The 25,848-nt window shown below is 34.5% G+C and overlaps 2 protein-coding genes across 2 annotated transcripts; both read right to left on the bottom strand.

Annotated features, from left to right (window-relative positions):
* Positions 1-7,783: 7,783 nt before the first annotated feature.
* LOC141714707 (uncharacterized) lies at positions 7,784-8,515 on the bottom strand. Its single transcript, XM_074518209.1, has 2 exons — positions 8,311-8,515; positions 7,784-8,220 (listed from the first exon to the last, which is right to left on the bottom strand). The coding sequence occupies exons 1-2, from the start codon at positions 8,513-8,515 to the stop codon at positions 7,784-7,786; spliced, it is 642 nt and encodes a 213-aa protein (XP_074374310.1).
* Positions 8,516-11,667: 3,152 nt separating this feature from the next.
* On the bottom strand, positions 11,668-14,778 carry LOC141712924 (exocyst complex component SEC5A-like). Its single transcript, XM_074516052.1, has 6 exons — positions 14,613-14,778; positions 13,706-13,783; positions 13,562-13,618; positions 13,238-13,387; positions 12,778-12,981; positions 11,668-12,013 (listed from the first exon to the last, which is right to left on the bottom strand). Exons 2-6 carry the CDS (start codon positions 13,748-13,750, stop codon positions 11,813-11,815), a joined length of 657 nt encoding a protein of 218 aa, XP_074372153.1. The 5' UTR covers positions 13,751-13,783; positions 14,613-14,778; the 3' UTR covers positions 11,668-11,812.
* Between the last annotated feature and the right edge of the window lie 11,070 nt (positions 14,779-25,848).

Consider the following 25,848-nt stretch of genomic DNA (forward strand, 5'->3'; position numbering starts at 1 on the left):
TTTTGAAATTATGCCCTTTTCTGGGGAGTGCGTAATTCTCAAGGAGACGGGAAGCTCATCTTGAAGCGCAACTGGGAAACCATATATCGGTTTGCTATTTTCGAGGTGGGTGCTTTTGTGCGGGTTTTGGAATAAATATAATTACTGAGGATGTGTATGGAAGTGTAAATATGTGAAGGGTGATGAAGATGGGAAAAAGGGATGTTAATTAGCCAAATGGGGAAATCTAATCATGTCATTCACCATCCGATTAAATTTATCAAAGCTCCAGCGACGTCTTCCGGTCAGGAACAAGGTACGGCAATAATGTTATATGCATATTAGGACTCTTCTTCTCAATCAGTAGACGTACGTAACGAGGTGCTAAAATTTCACTTTTTATAGCCATATGACCAATGGTACGATATGGTAAATGGGGTGTGTTCTGTTTAATTTTTTTTGGACATGTATGTGGTAAATTCAAAGCATTTAGTTTGGAGTGTGATCTTCAAGGGAAAGATTGAGTGTGGAGCATCAAAATGAGTGCCATATGAGAAATAGAAGTAGGGCTGAGCATTCGGTCGATTCGGTCCGATTTTGGACCGAAAAACCAAATAGTCATTTTTTCATGGACCGAACCGGACCGAAGTTATATTATGGACCAAACCGAACTGAACTGAAATAATTCAGTTCGGTCTGTTTTTGAACAGAACTGACCGAATTCTTTTTCAAAAATAAAGTTATATTAAAAATTAAATCAAAAATTATAAAATTTAAAACATAACTTACATAATGTGATATATAGAGTTATAAAATTGTATAAATAGAAATTACAAATTAAAAATTTTGATTAGAATTTTTAAGATATATGTAAAATATATATAATATAAAATTATAGTATTTATGATTTTGTCTATTCGGTCCGGACCGAAATATTTTTTAAAAGAACTGAACCGAGCTAAATTTTATATCGGCCTATTCGGTTCAGATCGAATAGACTGAATTTCTGAAAAATCATGACCGAGCCGAATTAGCACGGGTCGGTTCAGTTTTTTGGTTTCGGTTCGATTTTGTTTGGCCCTAAATAGAAGGGACTTACGACATTCACTATTGACTTCCGAATATGGGAGGAAAGGGTTTAAGTGATCAATGAGCGAAATTTTTACAGCATGGGTAAATTCCATGTGAAGAAAACCATGGGCTGAGGTATTGTCTCGCTTTCTTTTACTTACTTCTATGTATCATTATTTATCATTTTATACCTAGAACACTCATATTTGTGCACACACAAGCCGATGGTCTTTTGAGAAAACAACCTCTTCATTCTTTGGAATGAGGGTAAGGCTGCGTACGGTATACCCTCCCCATACATTGTCTTAGTCAGTATTTATTGGGTACGATATCGATTGATTGATTGATTGATTAATTGGATGATTAAAGGGGTAATTTCAAAAAAAATGATTAAAGGGATTTTTTTTAAATAACTATATTATAAAGGCTTTTTTGAATCATACGGTTACTTTTTAATAATAATTGCATATAAACAGTCTTCTTAATATAATTTGCAAAAAATATGGTTATATAACTAATATTCGCAACTAAGTTATTTACGTCGACGATGGAGGCTCGGTTTATTACTCGCAAGTTTCGTACATCAATTTTCAGTTATTATTCATTATGTATATATCATCTTCATTAGTTATTGCATTGAATCGTGTTTTTGTCATCTTAATTTGTTTCTTCAGTTGTTATAAATGAAATTTCGAATGATGAATTTCCTCGACTTGCTATTTTATTACTAAGTTCCAATCAATAAATTGTATCTTCAGAATCACACGAAGTATTTGGATTTATTATTTGTAATACTGATGTTGCGGACCTTAAACTTGTAACTTAATGTAATTTGTAATTGATATCACCTCGTTGTGTCCTCTTATTCTAGTTGTATTTAGTTAATAATGAGGTTTAAAAGCATGAATTGGCTCAAATTGGTATGTTGTAATAATATTTAAACTTTTTTTGTATATTCTCTAACTAGTTTTGCTATGAGCACATGTTTGCATTGTGTTGTTTTTAGTCGCCGTCAGTTACGTATGAGTTTCCGAAGTATGAATTGGCTTCAATTGTTATCCCGATACAATTTTATCTCTTTTTTGAAAGTTTTGTGCACTATTTTGGCAAGTGAGAATACTTTGTTACATTGTGTTATTTTTAGTCGCCGTTAGTTGCGAATGATTTTATAAAATATAACTTGGCTCCAATTGATAATACCATCACAATTTCAAACTTTTTTATGATTTTCTGCACTAGTTTTGCAATTGAGAACATCTAGTTGCATTATGTTATTTTTAGCAGACGTGAGTTGCATGTGAGGTTTCGGAGAATGGATTGACTTCAATTAGTGTGCCATCATAGTTTTGAACTTCAATTGAATGTTATTTGCACTAGTTTGTTAATTTAGATTACATCATTGCATTGTGTTATTTTTAGTTATTGTTAGTTCTCATTAAGGTTTTCAAATTTAAATTATGTCAAATTGTTATGCCATCAGAGTTTTTGAACTTAATTTGAATTTATTATATACTTTTTTTCTACAAAATGATAAGGTTTTCATGATTGTAAATTTGTTTCAGGAAAATTTACAATCATAACTAAGGACAGAAGATGTAACGACTGAGGAATTACGACTATGTTATATCACAATAAAGCTGAACTATGTGTTTTATTTGTAATTAAGTGTGTTTAGTCGTAAAACCTTAGTTGTTATGTGTTATATGTGTTTCGTATAGTTAGAATTTTTTTCGGGTAATTATCTGGTATTTTATTTTGTGTTAAAGGCTTTAGAATCAAAAGTTATATGGTCCAAACTTTGTTTTAATAGATGTTATTTCATATAAAGTAGTTGGTCTTATTTTGCCTACTATGGCGTGTACCATATCGGTATTCTGAACATCCAATTAATTTAGGAATTTTCTCATTTCACGAAAAATGACTTTTTCGGGCCCCTTTGGATGTTAAAACCCCACAAAAATTATATTTTTATTTTTATAAAATCATGGGACTTCAAATATTTCATTTCTTTGCATTTTTAAATTATTCACAATTTTTGGGAAATTTTGGCATATTATATATATATACTTAATATTAAAAATTTAAAAATTGTTACTAAAAAATTATTAATTAAGGAACAATTAATTTTATTAAGAGTTATAATTAGGGACTTAATTTTAATTAAGAGTATTATTTTTACTACTATAAATAGCCTAATTTTTATTCATTAATTATAGTTAAATCAATAAAAATTCTGAAAAATATAAAAATCCTCTGAAACTCGAGTCGGGTTTCCGGATTCGGGTTGAACAATCAAACCTTGATTTTGATCGATTCTGAGACCAAATCTGACCATGTAAGTACTCAAATCGATACTCTTGATCTGTTCTATCATTTTCTTGCATCAATTTCATGTTTTAATTCGTATATTTTCAATTTTAATTTCTAGGGTTTATGTTCGAATTAGGGCTTTTGATTCTAGGGTTTTTATTTTGATTTAATGATTGATATAGTTTTGTATGATGATTTGCAGTCGATTTATGCTATTGATTTCATCAAACTATTCATGTATATGTGGATTCGATTATTAGGGTTTATGTGCAATTTTTTATTTAATCATTTTTTAGTTTGAGCGATCTGAGGTTAGTTCGATGATAGGGCTTTGATTATACAGTTAGCAAGCTTTGATATAAGCTATAGAACGTGAAGTTTCATGTACGAAATAATCAGATTAATGTTTGGCCGATATTTGGTTCGATTTCGCCGGAGTTGCAAATTGTGGGATGATTTTGGTTAACTTTGGTCGGAGTTAGATTGTTGTAGTTATTTAGAATTGAAACCCTGTGAAAAATACACCAAACAGTGTTGTTTTTGGCCTGAAAAGGGTCGCCGGAAGTACAACCGGTCACCAGAATTTGGAAATTTTCGGCAAATTCTTGGTGACCTCGGTTATTCTTCCTGACCCGATTTCAACCCGGATTTCAACCCGGTTTTGATCCATTCTAACCCAATTCCATTTTCTGACAAATTTTACTGGGATTTTATTTTTATTTTTATAAATTTTAAAAATCAGTTTTATTTATTTAAATAAATTGATTATTTAATTTAATTAATTAATTGATTTATTTTAAAAATAAATCCGGAATATTTTCCAAAATTCGAAATTACTTATTTATTTAATTATTTATTTATTATTTATTATTTTTTGTAAATTTATTAATTATTTTGATAATTAATCAGTTTATTTTGAATAATTTATTTTAATTCCAAAAATTAGGGAAAAATCATTTTTAATTCTGATTTTTCCTAAATAATTATTTAAAAATATATTTAAGGTTCAATTATTTTGAATAATTGATTATTTTGAATAATTGATTATTTTGAATAATAAATTGATTTATTCTTATTTATTGATTAATAATTGAACCGTTTATCCGTTTTAAACGAGAAAGCCCTTAAACTCAGAAAAATGATATGTTTTCAATAAAAATAGTTTTCAATCTTAATTTCTTCCGGGAATGAGTCGGCTTTCGATATTTATTTATTTAAAGACCCTATTAATTATAAATACGAGTCTAATGAATTCCAAAAAATAATAAAAAACAAATCAGATATTGTTCGATGATGCGAGTATTGATCCGATTTTAGTTCTAAAAATATTTTCAAGCCTAGAATGACTATGTGACTTATGTGTTATGTGATTTATGTGGTTAATCGTGTCCTAATTGCTAGATAATTATTATATGAGTCAGTTATAATCGCACGGGTAGACGATAAGAGCTACGTGGAGTCAGATTGAGATATTGTTAGATCACACACACTGTAGAGGGGGGTGAATACAGTGTATAGCACAATCAAATCGAACTCTAATAACTCAAGTAACAGAAAATAAACTTTATTCAAAGCAATAAATTATGTTATAGTATGGAACCGTCCTCTCTCAGTGATGAACAAATATCACGAGAGCTGCTAGGGTTACAATGAATAATCTTCTCGATAATGATAACACTTATAGTGTAAACCCTATGTCTGTGTTTATATACTACACAGTTACAAGATAATCGCTAATTGATATGGAATATAATTCTGCTTCCTAAAATATATCAATCAGATATCTTTTCTTCCAAGTATTCTATTCTTCATAGAATTCCTTCTTCATGCATATCTCTTCTTACGTTTGTCTTGATCTTCTTTTCCTTTAATCAGCTGTCTTCCTTATCTGAATATTTCCTTTAAGTCCTGATATTATCTTCTGATAAATATCTCCTGAACCTTAAGTACTGATGACATAAGTTCTGACTTCAGTATAAGTGATGATTTCAGTTAAGTACTGATTTGTCATGTTTAAGTAAGATCTGAAAACTAAACATAAATCATATTAGACATGACATTATCAAATATATCTGACAATCTCCCCCAACTTGTAAATTAGCATAATATACAAGTTAACAGATATTTGATGATGTCAAAAACATTAAGTACAAATGCATGAGAATTTGACTAGATAACTACAACTTACAGTCCTTAAAGCTTTACCAACTTTAACTTCTGATAACAACTTCGGTCTGTATTCATATCAGAATTTGAGCAGTTGTAGATCTTGACTTGGCTTCACTTTCTGATCTCTCTGATGTCAGGAGTTGTTCTGAGATAATTCTTTAACAAACATCTCTCAGCATATCTGAGTTCATCAATCATCCTCCTTTTAACATCTTTAAGTTCTGCAAAATCTTCACCAGTTTGAAAGATTGCAGCCCTGAGATCATTAATTTTAGCTTTCCTTATGTCCTGATCCAGTCTGATCAAATATGCCTTGTCAGACTCGAGATTGAATTCCACAGCCTTGTAACCCAGAAAGGTAGTTATAATCTTAGCAGAGTTAGGCTTCATCTCAACAATATCACCCTTGTGATCTCTGTACTTTGGAAGATATATGCTGTCAGACTTTATAGAATAAAGCCTTTTCTGTCTCTGAATTTGACTCTTCAAATAGTTTGCAGCACTTTCTATTATTTTGTCATTCACTTGAAGTAAGAATAATACATGTTCAAATTCTTCAAAATACTTCAGTGGAATGGTATTTTCCCTTATATGACAAAACCTACCATTTGTCATGAAGTACAACAAGATGTGTTCTCTCAAGTAGGTATGATAAACCATCTGTACAGATTCTAGTTGATTCAAACACACGTAGAGAATCAAAATCCGGAGGTTTGTTAAAGAGAACCTCATATGGGGTTTTGCCCTTTAAAACTGGTGTCGGAGTCCTGTTAATAAGGTAGACTGCAGTGAGAATACAATCCCCCCAAAAATGAATAGGCAATCCCGCATGAAATCGAAGCGCTCTAGCTGTATTAAGTATGTGACGGTGTTTCCGTTCCACAAGACCATTCTGCTGTGGTGTATATACACAACTAGTCTGATGAATAATACCCAAGACATTGAATATACTTGCTAACGATTTATTCAAAAACTCTGTTCCATTGTCTGTGCGCACAACTTTAATAGAGCTAGCAAATTGGTTTTTAACCAGATGAATAAAATTGGAGAACAATGTAGGAACAAGAGATTTATCATTTAACAAATAAACCCATGTGATACGTGACATATCATCCACAAGAGTAAGAAAATATTGGCAATTGTCACTAGTTTTGACATGATACGGACCCCATAGATCAGCATGTACTAACTCAAACAAAGAAGTAGTAACACTTGTACTAATAGGAAATTGTAACTTTGTTTGTTTTTCCATATAACAACTATCACAATTTGTTACATGAGTATTTTTACAAGAGATTGGAAGCTGAGAAAGAACATGAGGTGGAACATGACCCATACGAGCATGCCACAAATCAGCAGAAACTACGACAGTACTATTACAATTTGAGAGATATAAGGGTGAAGACAAAGACGCAGTGGGCATGTCCAATATGTAAAGACCAGCATTTAATCTACCAATCTCTAGTTCCTTCATCAACACATGGTCCTGAAGAAAACATTGTGTAGAAGTAAATGAAACTTGATTAGAAGAATTTCTAACAAGTTGAGGAATAGAGAGTAAATTGTAGGCAAAACTGGGAACACATAGAACATTAAAAAGAGTGATAGTATCTGTAACACGAACAGTGCCAACATGAGTAATTATAGCAGATTGACCATTAGGCAATGACGGCTTGGCAGAACAAGTACGAACAGAGGATAATAGATGAACATATGGGGTGATGTGATCAGTTGCCCCGGAATCTAAAATCCACTGAGAGGGAGTTAAAGTGAATGGAGTGTAAACTTGACTAACAAAATGTGTGATAATACCTGAAAACTAAGCACTGTTTGCTGAACTAAGATAAGGCCAAGTATGACTAGTATCAGCTGAAGAATTCTCACGAAGATTAGCCTGAAGCATGCTTAACAGTTGAGTATATTGAGAAGTAGAAAGACCACAGTTCAAAGAGTCAGTAGAACCAGATGCATTGTCTGACATCATAGGTGAAGTCTCAACTGAAACTGCATTAGCGGAAGCATTCAGAGATGATTTAGGCTGAAGGAACTTAGGTTTGGGCTTTGGTTTGCCAAAGAGTTTGTGCCACTGTGGGTATCCATGAAGACAAAAACAACGATCCTTAGAGTGGCCTTGTTGCTGACAGTACTCACATTGAACATCCTTAATGTCAGCATTAGGCTTCTTAGGAGATGAAGTTCCTTTAGCAGTAGAAAACCTTGAGAATTGACTGGTTTTCACATTCATGGCAAGTTTCTAAACAGGCATATGAGAGGGAGAATTGCGTTGAGTCTCTTCCTGGAGTAACATGCTGTAGCATTGACTGAGAGTTGGAAGAGGAGTCATAATCAAAATCTGACCCCTGACAGCAGTGTAATGTTCATTGAGCCCCATCAAAAACTGTGTCAATTGAACAGATTGTTCATATTTCTCCAAACTATCATTGACATTACAGGTACACTTTGTACAGTTGCATTTAGGACGAACAGAGAGACATTCCAATTCATCACTGAGAGTACGATACTTCGTAAAGTAAGCAGCTACAGACATAGGTCCTTGAGATAACTGAGAAAGCTCTTTGCGATGATGAAACAGCTGAGGCACATTACTCTGTGCATAGCGTGTAGCAAGATCTTGCCAGATTAAACGAGCAGTTTTCATGTACACAATACTATTACGAATATCAACCGATACTGAATTCAATATCCAGGATGTAATCATATTGTTACACCTGTTCTAATGAGCCAACAGAGAGGAATTTGCAGGTGGCATAGTATATGAACCATCCACAAACCCTAGCTTCAATTTAGAGGATAATGCAATCTCCATTGAGCGACTCCACTGATTATAGTTGTGTTCAGTGAGAGTAACAGTTGTCAAAGTCATCCCTGGATTATCCGAAGGATGCAAATAATATGGATGATTTACATCAATCGCAACCAAAGAACTTGTAACCGAGGATGTATAGGAAGAAGGTGATGCAGACATGATGAAGTACAATCTAGATATGACTAATAGATCGAGAATTTATGAGAGTAACGAAGACAAATCACACAATCACACAACAGCAACTCAGTAGATTGTGAGAGATCTAAGAATCCAGATGCGAGAGAGATGTGTGATTCAGGTGCGAGATCAACATTTCACGATGAATTGAGTGAAAATACAAGTAATTGATTGTATCAAACAGATAGAGTGCATCAAAACAACCAATACATAGAGTAATGAACAGAAACAAACACAAATCAACAGAAAAATGTAGAACTGTACGGACAGTGACAGATTAATCGAGAAAATAACGCAACAACAATACGAAAGATGAAGAAGTATCAAGGTTTAGCTCTGATACCATGTAAGTGAGCACAATATTAATGGTAAACTAGCAATATACATGATAGAGAGCCATGAAAACATAACTTTTATATTTCAGAGAAAGTATTGATATGTCTTGTACATTATTTGATCTCCTTTTCTCACTAACAACCTGATTCTATATATATCAGATAGACCCACTACTCTAACTTTTAACTAACTTTCTACAGCTGTCATCTTTCTGTCATTTGATGTGTCAGCAGTAGCTGAGTCATCATTCTTTACATTTATTTTTTTAAGTAGTTGCATATTTAGGTCAAAAACACTTAAGAAGATTCAACAAGTAACGTTGGTAAGAAATGAAGCTAAGATGAACAATGACAAGATAAGCACTTAAGCAATAGTTACCAATGCTGAGACATTTTTTTGTAAGCACATGACTCTTAAGCTGTCTGGACATCTTCCAGCAATGTTGAGAGTTTATTTAAATAAAATGTAATACTTACCAAAGGAGCAATGCTCCAGCTGTAACAATTGTTTTCCTCCAGTGGGAGGTCGGGGGACCAAATCTCTGTGGTGAGAATATATATTAGTATAGGGACAAGGGTCCTCAAAACCCACATACCATAAAAAATAATGCTAGTAATAAAAATATGAAACATTTCCTTTCTTCTGACTTCGTTGACTGTGGTGACATCTCTCTCAATTGTGTTGGGTGTGAGATCATACATAGGATTGAAGTGCTAAACATGGTGGTTTGCAGATACATGAGAGTCTTTCAATTTGCACCTAGCTTTCCATTTTGAACACAAACAGTGGTTTCTACAACAAAAGTAATGTCGTTTATTATATAATTTGACATTAATTTGGTCTGAACAGAAATGCCATAAAAGTGCGAGCTAAACAATCTGGTTTGAGTAACCTCGCCTCGAATATATATAAATAGTTTAATCTAGTTCTGAACATATTTTTACGGTACATGGTAAGTGTGCCTCAAGTCCATGATGAACTTGTAGTGAGCTTGATATGAGATGCACCAACGTATATGGTTTGAATTGAATGCATAAGACAGAAGCAGCATATAGAGAAAGAATTGTGAGATGAAGGCATGGTAGGGAGTTTGTAACTGAATGTGATGTTACTATGATTAGGATTTTAATAACCTAACATGACAATACTGACACACATTAAAGCGACCACAAACAATATCACCTAATATACTGTAGTACTTTATTCAATATACATGCATATATGAATTATACTTATAAAAAGGTCTTGTTAAGTTTGAAGATCGTATTTGTGATGCATCTTGTCAAATCTTATCAAAACTGAACACGCTTTTTTCTTCTGCCGATCCTCTGACCATTATCATTTTCTTTGTCTTAATTGAAAGTTTTTGTAAGTTATGGCATACTATCTCAACTATAACATGAAAGCATTTGGTCAACGTTGCTATTAAGTCTGGCTCGCAGAGTTTAAGTAAAATTCTGCCCATGGCTCATATAGTGCTTAATTGTGTATTTGTGTAATTGGTCAACGCTAGTGATTGCTTCTCATATTTCAGTTGGTCTATCTAAAATGTAATATAACATTATAATCCTACTCACTTTTCATTTGATCAATTACAGACCACGCGCCGTACAGTTCCATTTCTGTTTGTTAGAGGAGATGGTGTCATTTTGGTGTCTCCTCCACTACGGACGGCTTGATCATGTGTGTTGTGAAGTGGCCAAGATTAACTGTGATGCTTTTTCGCTGTAAGAGTTTACAATGAAGTTGTCGAATTCGGTCATAGTTGCTATTTTGAAATATGTAATCTGCAAAACTTGGATATAGGAAATTGTTGGTCTTTGTTGATTTTCGTTTCGAAGCACAATGTTGTATGGTTTAGAAACACACTATTTGGAGGAACTTTTGACTTCGATATAATTTATTGGTTTTGAACCAGGGTTTATCTCTCCAAGCTGTGTCATATATACTCAGAAAATCTATCCCAAAAGAGGTTAAAACCGTCAAGGCCCAAATGCATAAATCTGTTAATAAAGAATCTAACAGGCTTTTATTGTGTTACTCGAGGTACATAGGAAGCCACTTAGAAGAGGGTTCCACTAGGCTAACCCTTGCACAGTAGAAAGAAATGAAAATATGTAGCTATCCATTTTGTAACGAAAGAAGATTGTGTGAAGAATAACAAGGACTGGAGCAAATCTGATTCTCTTAAAGTGAAGCCAGTCATTCCTTTCTTTAGCAATATATATTATGGTATATATTTTTTGTTGCTAGTTAAACACTCATGCACCCGTATTGAGCTGGTATAAACCAATTATTTGTTTCTTTTTGCATGCCAAATTATAATTATGGATTGAATGATGCATCTCCTTTATTTACTCCGGTGAGCTCAGATCACTTGTACTAATTAGAGTACAACCAACATTCGGGCGTAGCCTAATTAGAGTACAATCAATATTCGGACGGATCTGTCACATTATTAGTTACTATTTACAAACACATTGGTGATTTGGCAACAATATGAATTCAATAGTTGGAAAAATGCAAATTAAAGAAGAGATGTGAGAGGTAACCAGAGCAATCATGAAAGTTAATAACGAAACTAGATTTAGAAAGAAAGAAAGATAAGGAAAGCACTGCTTGCTTTTTTGAGGGGCTTCTTAAAACAAAGTTGAGGCTGAGTTGGGCTAAAACAAGTGAGTCAGATTTCAACCTATCATATTCAAAATTCACCCAATCCAGTATCCACAGGCATTTCTCAAAATTCAATTGCCAAGCTTAGGTGATAGTATCTTAGATGTAACAAGTCGCAACTGTAATGGAAAGAAAACTGTAGGACTTGCATTCTATGTCTGTTTCTTTTCTTTTTTTCTTTTAAATTTTCAAAACATGTGACATAATACAACATTTGCAAAGAATACATATTGAGAATAGAATAAACATTGATCTATATGCACTGGTTAGTTATCTACGTCTCTGCCTGCCTTGGAAATTTTGTGAGCTTTTAAAGCTTCCGCTGGGAGAGTCCATTGATCCTCTAATGGAAGCTTTGGCTTGTTCTGGAACAGAGTCCAAAGGATACGACTCTATGAAGCATGCTGTATTAACTCGTGTCCTCTCGAGCTCTGCTTGAAGTAGCTCAGAGCTGTACTGCTGGGCGAGGGCCTAGGCAAACAAACATAAAATGAAGGGCAAATGAATCAAGATCATATAAAGACTATACAGAAAGCCCAATAAAGATTATGGTGATTATGTGCCAAAAAAAGGTAATGTGTATGGTGATTATGTGCTAAGAAAAGTTAATGCTGTGTCCACCGTAGTAAGGACTAAACACTTCTTGATACATCTCGCTTTGGGGGAGATCTCAAGCTTCCCAGCCCCTGAGAGATTCATCACAAACGGTGTTTTGTGCATGTTACTCCGACTCTTCTGTTTAGGTCACCGTACCAGTGTCGGACACTTGGAGACGACAATTATTCGTGTCGGATCCTTTGACTAAAATGTATACACTTTGACCAATTCAAAGATCAAATATGAGTCAAACTTACGATTCAAAATAAATATGTGAGAAGAAAGAAGCAAGAATGAGATAAAAGTAGACAAGATGCCAAATTTTCACTGTCCTTTACAAAATCATGTTTAATGTGAGTGTTATTGTTACTTTTTGCTAAGATGTCGTACTTACTATACTTGTTCATCAATATATTATGCAGTATCGCCTTACCCGTGTCCAAAAATCAGACAGTGTTCCCATGTCCCAAAATTTCAGTTTTCAAGTCCAACAATTGGATGTGTCATGTCCGACACTCCGTGCCCGAGACTTTTGTCCCAAGAAAGACGTACACTAAACATAAATTATCTAGATACTTGGATCTTTAAAGGTAAATAAAATCAATAACAAGGAATTAAACAAAGAGGGGATCTCTTACAATCAAATCGTCAGGTGAAACAGCCGATCCATATTGTCTTTCATCAGAAGGTTCATCACCTCCGCGACGTCGATTACTTGGAGTCTCAACTGACTCCGTTGCACTCTCGGTGGCTTTCTCCAGTAGAACTCCTTGTAAAGATGTCAGTGACTCTCTCGCCTCATGTGTAAAATACGGATTTAATATGGTCTCAAAATATTCAAGCTGCAAAAATGTGAAGACGATCAATATCTTAGCAAGTCATCCATTACATCCTGGCCATGTACCTATAAGGATCGTAGCGTATGAAACAGATTGTAAAATAAAATAAAATAACAAGTCCTGTAATCAGGTTCTCATGAAGCTTAGTTTGTTCTTTGCACAGTTGTTTATAACCCCTGGGGCCTGGGATATCTAGATGGTAATATTCGATTTTACTCTACCACGGGTTGTATTCTAAAGCTAGTAACAGTACATTCACCTCTAGCATAAGCTGACAAAAACCATTGGCATCCAGTGCTCTAAGATCTTTCTCTTGATTTTCATGGAAAAGGCTGAGCAATGTATCAATCAGACCTTCAACAAGAATACCAAGTGTCTTATCCAGCAAGGGCTTGCAGCCAGCAAACACCTACAATGGGTGAAATAAGTGATATATTCATAAACCAGCTTCACAAAAGATAGAACTTCACAACTTGCCACTAACTTGACAGTCTAATGAAGTATGGAAATTTCTTAGCTGTATTGAAAATAAACGCGGGGTAATGGGGGGAATTTTAAAGAAATGCAAGAAATTATGTACTACCTCTGCATGCACAGATACTAAACTATGCAGTAACTCCACAGCTGCGTCTCGCACACCCTGCAACGGAGCAACATATTATAGGATGTGCGAAGTAAACAAAGCTATGCAAAATCTCTAAGAAATAAACATTCACTGTATTCTCACTTTGACTGCAGGTGCACTTGCCCATTGCACTCCAGCATCCAACATGTAATTTACGGATGCTGCTCTAATTAATTGCGCCTGAGATAAAAAACGAGTATATAGAATTACAGTTACTAATAAGAAAGCATACAAGGAAGCTCTTACAGGAAGGCAAAGAACAAACACCATACTTCTCAAGGGGTAAAGGCCTAGCGGAATGCCTATAAGCCTAGGCGGTAAGGCACAACCCTAGGTGTCCATTAGGCATTCAGCTATGTATAGGAATATATATTATGTGGACATTTTGATTATATTTAATAAATTTAGATTGATTCAAATTGTTTTTTATTAATTGTATACTATTTCTTTTTCAATTTTTAGACTGCTGCTCTGAGTATAATCGTTCAAAGATTCATAGCAAAAATAGTATGTAAAGTCCAATTATCTTCGAGGAAAATAGCTGATATACATAGCAGAAGCCTAATTCACGCATTGTACGGCTGGGTGGCACCTCATTCGCCTGGTGGAGACCTAAGTGATGACTAATTCACCTAGTGGACGCCTAATACGCCTACCTATAAATGCTCGCCTTTCCACCTAGAAGATGCCACGACAACTATTTTAAACGCTGGATCATAGGTTGTCGACATCAAGACCATGCAGTAAACAAACACTGTTATCCCAAACTTTATAACTTTTTTAGTAGGATATAGGTAGATCAATTATTGGCGGGAAAATTAAATTACATACCAGAAGTTATTTACACAGCAGTGGTATATTCAGATCAAAAAGATGGGGGTCACAATGCCTAAACAGCAAATCCCATCCCCGCCAATATTGTTTTTACAATATAAATGGGGCAGTTTACCTTTACAGATGTTTTTATGCAAATATAACATGTGCAATACAATTGATCAAAAGTTATAACCTTCGCGAAAGTGTACTGTGCAAGGACCTTCTCTTCAAGTCCAGAGAAGGACGTATATAGATCTTGCTTATCAGCATCCTCTTCATCCTTTCCCCTGTAAATAAAGTTAATGGCATAATACAAACTGATACTCCTAAATACAAATTAACTGAGATTTCAGGCATGTTAAAAAGACTACATTTTCAGATGATTTACACACACACGCAAATATATATATATATATAAACACACACATTCCCTCGAGTACTGCATATCCCACTAGTTAGTATTTTACAAGAATTGCAATTTTCCATAAGGGAACTGTGCATTAAGCAACAAAACGAATATACTATGACTATGTATCATCATGATAGCATTGGCAGGCACGGCAAGCAAATAACGATTATTTATTCAGTATAAAGACTATATTTATCATACCATGCTTTCATCGGAACCCACATTAATGATGAGTCTGATTATGGGCTAATCGTTATCGTGGGGTTCTAGTGAATTTACTTATGAATTTCTTTAGTTAATTTATTTCGATACCTTAGTGTGTGGTGATTGTATGATATCCTAGTATTGGTTGTGCTTATTCGTCTTATGAGCGTCGCAAACTTATAAGATAGCGTGTTAATCTCTAATGAAGAGAAAGTGAATCTAGGGGTTTAGAACTTGCCATGCTAGCATGGATTCATGTTATTGATATGCATGATTCGTAGGTAATTTTAACCATCTTACTTGCCTTATGTAATCATGATAGATAACTTGTGCATTAAACCGTTATGTTGTCAAATTCTATAGATATATAGGGTTTCAATATAATTGGTGTCTATTCAGCTTCTATCTCTTTTGTGGATGTCTGGTAGTATGGTATTCGTACAACAAAAATTGGCGTTTATTAGCTTCGTGTTATCTGATTTGTGTCATCACCATCACATGCTAAGGTTAAGAACGGAAAGGCTATTGAATGAAGTATTTAATGAAGTTAGAATCCCATGTTTGTGTCATATAGTATTCAACTCTCTTTTTATTCTCTTATTTAATATTCTTTAGAATAATATCTTAGTTAAACGTAGTTAAAAAAACCTCAATTAGTTATTCGTCTTAGCATTGGATAATAACCATACCATTGTTGCATAAGTATATTGATTAAAATTAACCTAAACCAGTCCATGTGGGAACGAACTAGAATTAATTCTATATTACTTGTGAATACGTATATTTGCATGAATATTAGCGTGTGTTTTAGCTCTAATAATCAGCAGGATATGAGTGTGAATGTTGATCTTGCGTCCAGTCTAATTTATTGATAATCGCCGATAACGGCCTTCATTATTCCTTGCAGAAATACATATTTGCATATATAATCAGATTACCGTTTCATTTATCTTTCCTATAATATTGTATATATATTGTGGACTTGCTGAGCAATTATGACTCACCCCTATTGTTGTTATTCACTTGTTTTTTAGTTAAGGCAGAGAATGAAACTCCTTCGTACCCGAGTAGTAAAGAAGCGAGTCAAGAAGCGGGACTCTCTAGCATCAAGGGTGCTAATCCCGATAAAAGAAGAGAGCTTTGAGCTTCCTGAGCAGGTGTAGTGTAGATAGATGTAGTATGTAATGGAATAAAATGAATTTAGTTTAAAACATATTTAGATGGTTTGAATAAAGAGAACTTTGCGAGACTTTGAATTTAAGTTTGTAATAAAGATAGTGTTTTGTTCTTATTTTCATACCTTAACCTTAAAGAACCTGGATAGAATATTAAGGGGTTGGATATATGTTAGATATATTTGAGATGTCATGTCTAATATGTTTCATGTTTAGTTTTCAGATCTTAACAAACATGAAATATCAGTACTTACTGGAATCAGTACTTATTGGAAGTCGAACTTATGGATATCAGATGTTAGATTATCAGAAGATAAATATCAGAAGATGGATATCAGAACTTAAGTACGAGAGGATTAACAGTTAAGGAAGGAAGTAGATTTACAGGAAAGAAGATCAAGACTAATACAAAAGAAGATATGCATGAAAGAGTTAGAAGATAAGAAGACTTGTATAAGATATCTGATTGATATATTTTAGGAGATTGAATTATATTCCATATCAATTAGAAGTTATCTTGTAACTGTGTACTATATAAACACAGACATAGGTTTACACTAGATGTGTTATCATTATCGAAAAGATCATACATTGTAACCTAACAGCTCTCGTTATATTTGTTCATCACTGAGAGAGAACAGTTCCATTGTAACATAGTTTATTATATCAAATATATCTGTTTACTGTTACTTGTGTTCGAAATTGATTTGATTATATTCTACACTGTATTCAACCCCCTTCTACAGTGTTGTGTGACCTAACAATTGGTATCAGAGCTTATTTGTTAACACACATACAGTAAAGATCCAAATAATCATGTCTGAAGAAGCAGAAAATCCAACCAAGCCCACCAAAATTGAAGAAACTAAAAGTACTTAAATCTACAGTTGATATGAGACTATTAGGGTTCCCATACTAGGACCTTCTGAGTATCCCATATGGAAAGTAAAGATGGCTATGTTTCTGGAAGCTACAGATCCAGAATACCTTGACAGAATTAATGAAGGACCGCATAAGCCAACCAAGCTCTCTGTTGTAGTTGCAGATCAGCCAGCAAAGAACATACCAAAGGAGAAAAGTGAGTATACAGCTGAAGATATCTCATCCATTGCCAAGGATGCAAAGGTAAGGCATTTGCTGCATAGTGCCATTGATAATATCATGTCAAACAGGGTAATTCATTGCAAGACTGCAAATGAGATATGAGATGCTTTGGAGACAAGATGCCAGGGAACTGATGCAATCAAGAAGAACATGAGGACTATACTCACTCAAGAGTATGATCACTTTGACTCAAAAGCTGATGAGTCATCAACTGACTTATATGACAGGTTTGTCAAACTCTTGAATGATCTGTCACTAGTGGACTAGGAATATGATCTTGAAGATTCAAATCTAAAATTCCTTTTAGCTCTTCCTGAAAGTTGGGATTTGAAGTCTACTACTATAAGAGACAACTATGCTCTTGATGAAACTACTCTTGATGAAATTTATAGTATGCTCTAGACTTATGAACTTGAGATGGATCAAAGAAGCAAGAGATATGGGAGAAAGTCAAGGACAGTTGCTCTTAAGGCTGAGGAGGAATCCCCCAAAGTGGCTGTCTCAAAGAAAGGCAAAGGAAAAGCTCCCATCACAAAGTCTGATTCAGAATCATCAAGTTCTGATGATGATGATTCATAAACTGAAAGTTTACCTTAAATAGATGCTGATGAAGAGATGATGAAATTGTGTGCTCTTATGGTGAAGGGTATCACAAAGATAGCCTACAGGAAATTCAGAAGGGGAAAGAAGTTTTTCAATAAAGGTGGAAGTACTGATAAGAAAGGGTTCAGAAAGTATGAAGACAAAAGTGCAAAGTCTGACAAAGGGGACAACTCAAATGTCAAATGCTATAATTGTTGTGAAAGATGCCACATATCTCCTGACTACAAGAAAAGAAAGAGTGACAAAGGAAAGACACTTGTCACAAAGAAGAAAAGCTGGACAGACTCTTCAGATTCTGAAGATGAGGTGAAATATACTTTAATGGTAAATGCTGATGGCAGCCCTGAAACTACTGAACTAAAGGTACCTCAAACAACTTATGCCTTTTATACTGATGATTTTACTGAGTTGAGATTATATCTGAAAACCATGTTTATTAGCTACAGAGATCAAACTTTAACATGTGAAAGATTAACTTCTGGAAATCTTGCTTTTAAGAAAAGGAATGATTATTGAGAAAAAGAGTTAGTTATGTTCCATCAAACTCAGAAAGAAAAAGATGATGCTTTTTTATGTTAGAGATGAATTGCTAAAATTGAATAAATCTCTAAAAACTGAGTTAGAAAAATAAAAAGAGATTATCAGGACTTGGACTAACTCTGGCAGAACAACTCAGAATTTATTATGTAGTGGAAACTGGAAAGAGGGCTTAGGTTATGGAGATGATAAAAGTTAAAAAGGAACTGAACAAATTGAGACAATTGTTGTTAAATAAACTATTAAGCCAAAGGTAAATCCTGTTAAGTTTGTAGCTAAAACTGTAAAGTCTGATTCTGAAAAGATGATAGAGTCTATGACAGAAGTTAAGGAGAAGTCAACTTCTGACAAATTAGAACATGATAAATAGCTGAAGTCAACATACGCTTAATGACGAAGAAGCAGCTTAAACATAAGCTGAAAATAATAAGGAATGTCAACAAGGTTAAGGAAGCTAGGAAAAATAGGAATGGAAAGAAAGGTGTGAATAAAAGTAATAATTATATGCCTGTTCCTAATGCTCCTAGAAAGAAATGTTATAACTATGGAAACTCTAACCATCTTGCTTCTTTTTACAGGAAGAATAAGAATATAAACTCTTTACCTCCTAAGTCAGGAGTTAAGAGTCAGTCTGTTAGGTTTAAGCCACAAAATCCTTGTTTTCATTGTGGAAGTTTATGGCATTCCATTTATACTTGTAAGGAATATCATAGTTTATACTATGATTATTATCAAATAAACCCTTCTTTGAAGAAAGTTGCTTTAATTCCTTCTAGTGTAAAGTCTGATGCAAAGTCTGATATAAGTTCTGATAAACAACATGTTAGCATAAACTCTGATATTAAATCCACTGCAAATGCTAACAAACTTAAAAAGGCCAAAGGATCCAAGCAAGTCCGGGTCCTTAAAACTAACCATTAGTGGTCTTTGTGATTGCAGGGCAACAGGAAAAACATCCTAGTACTGGATAATGGATGTTCAGGACATATGACTGGAAATAAAGCCCTGCTCTCAGACTTTGTGGAGAAAACTGGCCCAAAAGTTTCTTATGGAGATGGCAATATGGGAAAAACTCTGGGATATGGCAATATTAATCTTGGGAATGTCATCATTGAAACAGTAGCTCTTGTCTCATGACTTAAACACAATCTGCTGAGTGTGAGTCAAATCTGTGACAGAGGTTATCATGTGGATTTCTTTGAAGAACACTATGAAGTTATAAGAAATTCTACAGGCAAAGTGGTTCTGAAAGGTTACAGGCATGGTAACATTTATAAAGCCAGGCTTTCAACAATTTCTGATGGTTCTACAGTCTGTCTGTTGTGTAGAGCATCAATTGAAGAAAGCTGGAATTGGCACAAAAGACTCTCTCATTTAAACTTCAACAACATAAATGAGCTTGGAAAGAAAGATCTTGTGAGAGGATTGCCAAAATCAGTATTTGCTCCTGATGGCCTTTGTGATTCATGTCAAAAGGCAAAACAAAGAAAATCTTCTTTCAAGAGCAAAACTGAGTCATCAATTCTTGAGCCTTATCACCTACTGCATGTTGATCTATTTGGTCCAGTCAATGTCATGTCTATTGCAAAGAAGAAATATGCTATGGTTATAGTGGATGAGTTCACAAGGTACACTTGGGTGTACTTCTTGCACAAGAAGAATGAAACTGTATTTACTCTAATTAATCATGTCAGACAGCTGGATAAGTTGGTCAAAGATTCTGTTAAAATTATAAGAAGTGGTAATGGTACTGAGTTCAAGAATTCAATCATGGAAGAGTTCTGCAAAGAGCATGGAATCAAACATGAATTTTCTGTACCTGGATCTCCACAGCAAAATGGAGCTGTAGAAAGAAAGAACAGAACTCTCATTGAAGCTGCACAAACTATGCTTGATGAAGCAAAGCTGCCAACCTACTTTTGGGCTGAAGCTGTGCAGACTGCTTGTTTTACACAGAATGCAACACTCATAAACAAGCAAGAAAAAACACCATATGAGATGGTGAAGAAAAAGAAGCCAAATCTGAAATACTTTCATGTATTTGGTTGCAAGTGTTTTGTTCTTAAGACTCATCCTGAGCAGCTGTCAAAATTTGATCTAAAAGCTGATGAAGGAATTTTTGTTGGATATCTACTTTCCACAAAAGCCTTCAGAGTCTATAATTTAAGAACAAGGGTTGTCATGGAATCTATCAATGTATCTTTTGATGATAAGAAGATTACTGGACTTGAAGATTTTAATGATCACGATCAGTTGAGATTTGAAAATGAAGACTTAAATTCTGATTCTGTAAATTCTTATGACTTAAACTCTGATCCTGTAAGTACTGATGTCATTGAATCTGTGGTAACAAATCCAAAGAAAAATGCACCTGTCCAGGGGGAGCAAGCTGGAAATCCCACCACATCTCAAGACTCTCAAGAAGCATCAGAACCTGTCACTAGCTTTTCAAGTTCTGATTCATCTAGCTCTGATGAGCCAAATTCTGATAATTCTGGAAGCTCTGATACTTCAATTCCTGAAGGATCCAAGTCAAATTTTGAAGTCTCTGAGAGCATAACTACAGGGGGAGCATCAGAAAATGCTGATGGAGACAGCATGGATCATGGGGGAGGATCCAGTTCTAGAAGTCAACTTCAATCTGCAAGGAAGTGGACCAAATCACATACACCTGACTTAATTATTGGAGATCCTGAAGCAGGTGTCAAAACTAGAACTGCAACATCAAATGAATATCTCTATCATTCTTTTCTATCTCAGACTGAACCAAAGAAAGTGGAAGAAGCTCTTCAAGATGTTGATTGGGTGCAAGCAATGCAGGAAGAGTTAAATGAATTTGAAAGAAATAAAGTCTGGACCCTAGTACCAAGACCAAAGAACAGATCAGTTATTGGCACAAAATGGGTGTTCAGAAACAAAACTGACAGTGATGGCATAATTACAAGGAATAAAGCAAGGCTGGTTGCTAAAGGCTACTCTCAACAGGAAGGTATTGATTATGATGAAACATTTGCACCAGTTGCTAGATTAGAAGCCATAAGAATCTTTTTGGCTTATGCTGCTCACAAAAAGTTTAATGTCTTTCAAATGGATGTGAAAAGTGCTTTTCTTAATGGAGAATTGGAAGAAGAGGTCTATGTTGAACAACCTCCAGGCTTTGTAGATTCAAAATTTCCAAATCATGTCTACAGGCTTGACAAAGCACTTTATGGCCTTAAGCAAGCTCCTAGAGCATGGTATGAGACTTTAGCTCAATTCCTTCTGGAAAGTGGATTTCACAGAAGTACAATTGATAAAACACTGTTCTACCTCAATCAAGGAAAGGACTTACTTTTGGTACAGATATATGTTGATGATATCATATTTGGTTCTACAAATGCCAAACTCTGTGAGAGGTTTGCAAAGCTAATGCAGTCAAGATATCAAATGAGTATGATGGGAGAACTTAGTTATTTTTTGGGCCTTCAAGTCAAGCAAAGTGAAGAAGGTACTTTTATCTGTCAATCCAAGTACACCAGAAATTTACTGAAGAAATTTGGAATGCAAAAATTGTTCAACTGCATCCACTCCCATGGCCACTGCAACCAAGTTAAATAAAGATACTGGCTCACCAGTAGATATTACTAACTACATAGGTATGATTGGTTCTTTACTCTATACTGCAAGTAGACCTGATATCATGTATGCTACCTGTCTTTGTGCAAGATTTCAGGCTGATCCAAGAGAACCTCATTTAATAGCTGTGAAGAGAATTTTCAAGTACCTTAAGGGTACAGCTAATCTGGGATTGTGGTATCCTAGAGAATCAGATTTTAAGCTAATAGGTTACTCAGATGCAGATTTTGCAGGATGCAAAATAGACAGGAAAAGCACTAGTGGAAGCTGCCAATTTCTTGGAGGCAGATTGGTTTCTTGGTTTAACAAGAAACAGAAGTCAATTTTCACATCAACTGCAGAAGCAGAATATATTGCTGCAGGAAGCTGTTGTGCACAGATTCTTTGGATGAAGAATCAGTTACTGGATTTTGGGTTAGAATTTTCTAAAATCCCTATTTACTGTGATAATCAAAGTGCTATTGCTATGACAGGTAATCCAGTTCAACACTCAATGACAAAGCACATCAGCATTAGGTACCATTTCATAAGGGAACATGTGATGGAAGGTTCATTGGAATTGCATTTTGTTCCAACTGATCAACAACTAGCAGATATCTTCACAAAACCACTATGTGAAGCTACTTTTACAAGACTGGTAAATGAACTTGGAATGGTTTCAGGTTCTTTCTCTAAATCTGCTTAGTTTTTGTTCTCATGCATCAGACTTTATGATCAGTGTTTACCGATTGTCTTATATTCATGAAATCTGTTCTTTAATTGAAATTCTTTAAATACTGATTGTTATCTGATGTGGATCTTTAAACTCTGATAGTGTTTTGAATGTTCTGTGACTATTCAATTCAATGAGGATAACTGTGCTAGATGCTGACCTAGTAGTCTTTAACATACTAGAAATCCCATGTTTGAATTAGTTGTTTATGTGGAAACTCATTAACATAAGCAAATTCTGATTTTGAGCTTAGTCAAGTTTACTCTGTGTATCTTATTACTAAGTCACAAACTAGATTCTTGCTTCTTATCTGTCAGATTCTGATGTCAGTAAATCTTAAGAATAAACTAAATGTTGGTAAGCCTCACTTATCAAAAGAAAAGAAAAGAAAAGGAAATAAAAGTCAGGTACTCCTTTGAGATCTAGAATAAATATGTGGAAGGGAAGACCCAAGTGCATTGCTGGTATTAAGTAATATGCATTAGAAAAGCAAATAAATTTCTTGGTGACTTTTCACATTCTCTGATTACTGGAGAAATACTATAACAACAGCATAAATTCTGATAAGCAGTCGTGACTCACTTACACTGAGAAGCCCTGTAAAAAGGAATTTCAAAAGATGCATAAAATGAGCACAAATAGTTGAGGTGGACTCTTGCATAAATTTGTTCTATAGTAGATTTCATGATTGATGACAAATTTTAAGCACTTTTCTTAGTTCTTCCTTATTTCTAAGATGTACTGAAGTTTATCAGATATTAATCTTTATCTGATATTCTGCTGAATGCACACACTTTCACTCCATATGAATGATGAAAATTACTATGGTGATTAAGTTGTTTTTTACAAACAGTTAAGTGTCATTTGCATAAATTCTGAGGACAAGTTATAATGGAAGTTCTGATGATTAAACTCTGAATAAAATAAGTCAGTATTTGTATGAAGAATCACTGAAAAAAGATATTCACTTTTTGAGTTCAGAAGCCATATTCTGATGACTGTTAAAATCTGATTTAAGTTTAAGTTCTGATATTAAATCCTGATGGAATTCTTGATGCTTACGTGGCATTATTCTTTACTTGACTTATTTGTGGTAAAAACTGAAACAATCATATTTGAATCAGAATATATTTAGGTAAGATTAAAATACTCATAATCATTATGGGTTAGTAGTAAACGTGTTTGTCTTGTAAAAGTGCATGTGCACAGTAATTATTAGACTAGGACTATCTTGTAATTTTTGCATGTAATCTATATATTTCATGAAATGTACTCGTTTGATATATTAATGGAATTTCCCTTAATTACAAAAATTGGTCTCTGTTTCTCTCATATTATGTGACTGTGAATGTTTGTAATTGTAATTTGTTAATCTTTACTTCATCTATTTGAACTTTATCCTTTGATGAATGTTTTGATTACAATTATGGTCAATAATAAATTGTGTTGATTTGAAGAAACAGTTGAAGCACGGGTTCATTCATCAAAACCTGTGATAGTTGGAGCTGAGAATGTTACTTCTCAGAAAGAAACTGCAGGTCAAAGTTCTGATACTTTGAAGAGGAAATCTGTAAGTTCTGAAGCTGCTAAAGCAACTCCTTCACTCGCAAGGAGACTAAAGAAAATGAGGGCAGAAAGGTACAAGGCCAAGCCTATATCTGAGGATCAACTGAAGCTGAGGAAGGGGATCAAAAATCTCTGATCTCATCATAACCTGTGGTAATTGAAGCTCTGTCATTCCTTACTCAAGCTCAGAATACTGTGTCAACACCTTCTGTTTCTCCTATTAAAGCTACAGGTGATGCTAAAGAACAAGCTACAACTTATGAAATAGATATTCATAATTTGAATATACCAAATGTTCTTTATCTGGAGCTCCATCTAAAGAATCTCAGCAATCTCCAACTCATTTTCCAATTTTAAATGCTGAGATACCATCTACATTAACCACACCAGCTTTGGAGGTAAATTCTGATGTTCAGAATTTAAATGAAGCTGTTTCTGAATCTCCAGTTGCTTCACACACTGTTGTGCTGTCAGAACATAACGAGTCTTCCTCAAGTACTGAAGATAATGTTTCTGTTGAGACTCCAGTTCCCATTCTGGGAAAGGAAGAATTGGTGAAGAAATTTGTTGAACAGGAAGCACCTATTCCTTGGGAGGATACTCACAGAGGTGTGGAGTGGACCAAGAAGTGGAATGACACTGATTTTATTCCAAGTTCTAACGTTTTGACAGAGCATATTGCTAAAGCTGATGAGTTGCTCACAAATGCTGATTTAAAGACACAACTCAAGATCACTGCTCTTTCTACCAAACATCTTCAAGGTCTATATTTTTCTACTCTTGAAAAGGTTGATACACTAAAGGAACATGATGATAAGCTAGATCTACAGATCAAGCTTGACAAGAATAGATATATCAGACCTACTCTTGAGAAAATTGAAGCCATTGAGAAGATTCAAGAGAAGCAACAGGCCCAAATTGATGAGGTCCTGCCTAACCAAGTTTCTCAGAAAGCTCAATTGGAAGAAATCCAATCTTCAGTTGAACTTCTTCTTTCTCTCTTACTTCCTGATGATGCCAAAAAGGGGGAGAAGGCAGTTAAGTCCAAATGCTCACCTACTCAAATACTGAAGAAAAAGGATGATAAAGGTGATGACCAAGGAAACTCTAATAAGAGCAGAGGTCAAGGAAAAGTTCAAGGAAAATCTTCTACACAGAACAAGTCAAGTTCTGATGCTATGAATTCTAAAAGTCTGAAGTCAAGTTCTGATAAACAAAGTCTGATATCAAGTTCTGATATTCTGATTCAGTCAGGATCTAAAGACTCTCAGAAGTTTTTATAAACTTTGAAGCTAAAAGGGAAGCAGACTACTGTTTATTACAAAAATCCTAAAATCCAGACACTTGATGAGGAGAGAGATGGAAGATTATTTCTGAAACAAAATCCAGAAATGGATTTGGAAACTCTCAAGGAGGAAGAAGCTAGATTTGCAGCTAAGAAGACAAATCTTAAGTCTAAAGCTTCTGATACAAAGAAACCTCCAAGGCCTAAGGAAAAAGGCAT

The sequence above is a fragment of the Apium graveolens genome, chromosome 3, assembly GCF_009905375.1.
Source record: "Apium graveolens cultivar Ventura chromosome 3, ASM990537v1, whole genome shotgun sequence".
Taxonomy (NCBI): Eukaryota; Viridiplantae; Streptophyta; class Magnoliopsida; order Apiales; family Apiaceae; genus Apium; species Apium graveolens.

What these genes read in the sequence shown, in the direction of transcription:
- LOC141714707 (XM_074518209.1), bottom strand. Translation starts at nt 8,515, where the DNA reads ATGTCTGCATCACCTTCTTCCTATACATCCTCGGTTACAAGTTCTTTG. An exon ending in GAAGCTAGGGTTTGTGGATG is followed by an intron (nt 8,221 to 8,310) that starts GTTCATATACTA and finishes TATTGAATTCAG; the next exon opens with TATCGGTTGATATTCGTAAT.
- LOC141712924 (XM_074516052.1), bottom strand. Translation starts at nt 13,750, where the DNA reads ATGTTGGATGCTGGAGTGCAATGGGCAAGTGCACCTGCAGTCAAA. An exon ending in CAAGTGCACCTGCAGTCAAA is followed by an intron (nt 13,619 to 13,705) that starts GTGAGAATACAG and finishes GCTCCGTTGCAG; the next exon opens with GGTGTGCGAGACGCAGCTGT. An exon ending in TAGTATCTGTGCATGCAGAG is followed by an intron (nt 13,388 to 13,561) that starts GTAGTACATAAT and finishes CACCCATTGTAG; the next exon opens with GTGTTTGCTGGCTGCAAGCC.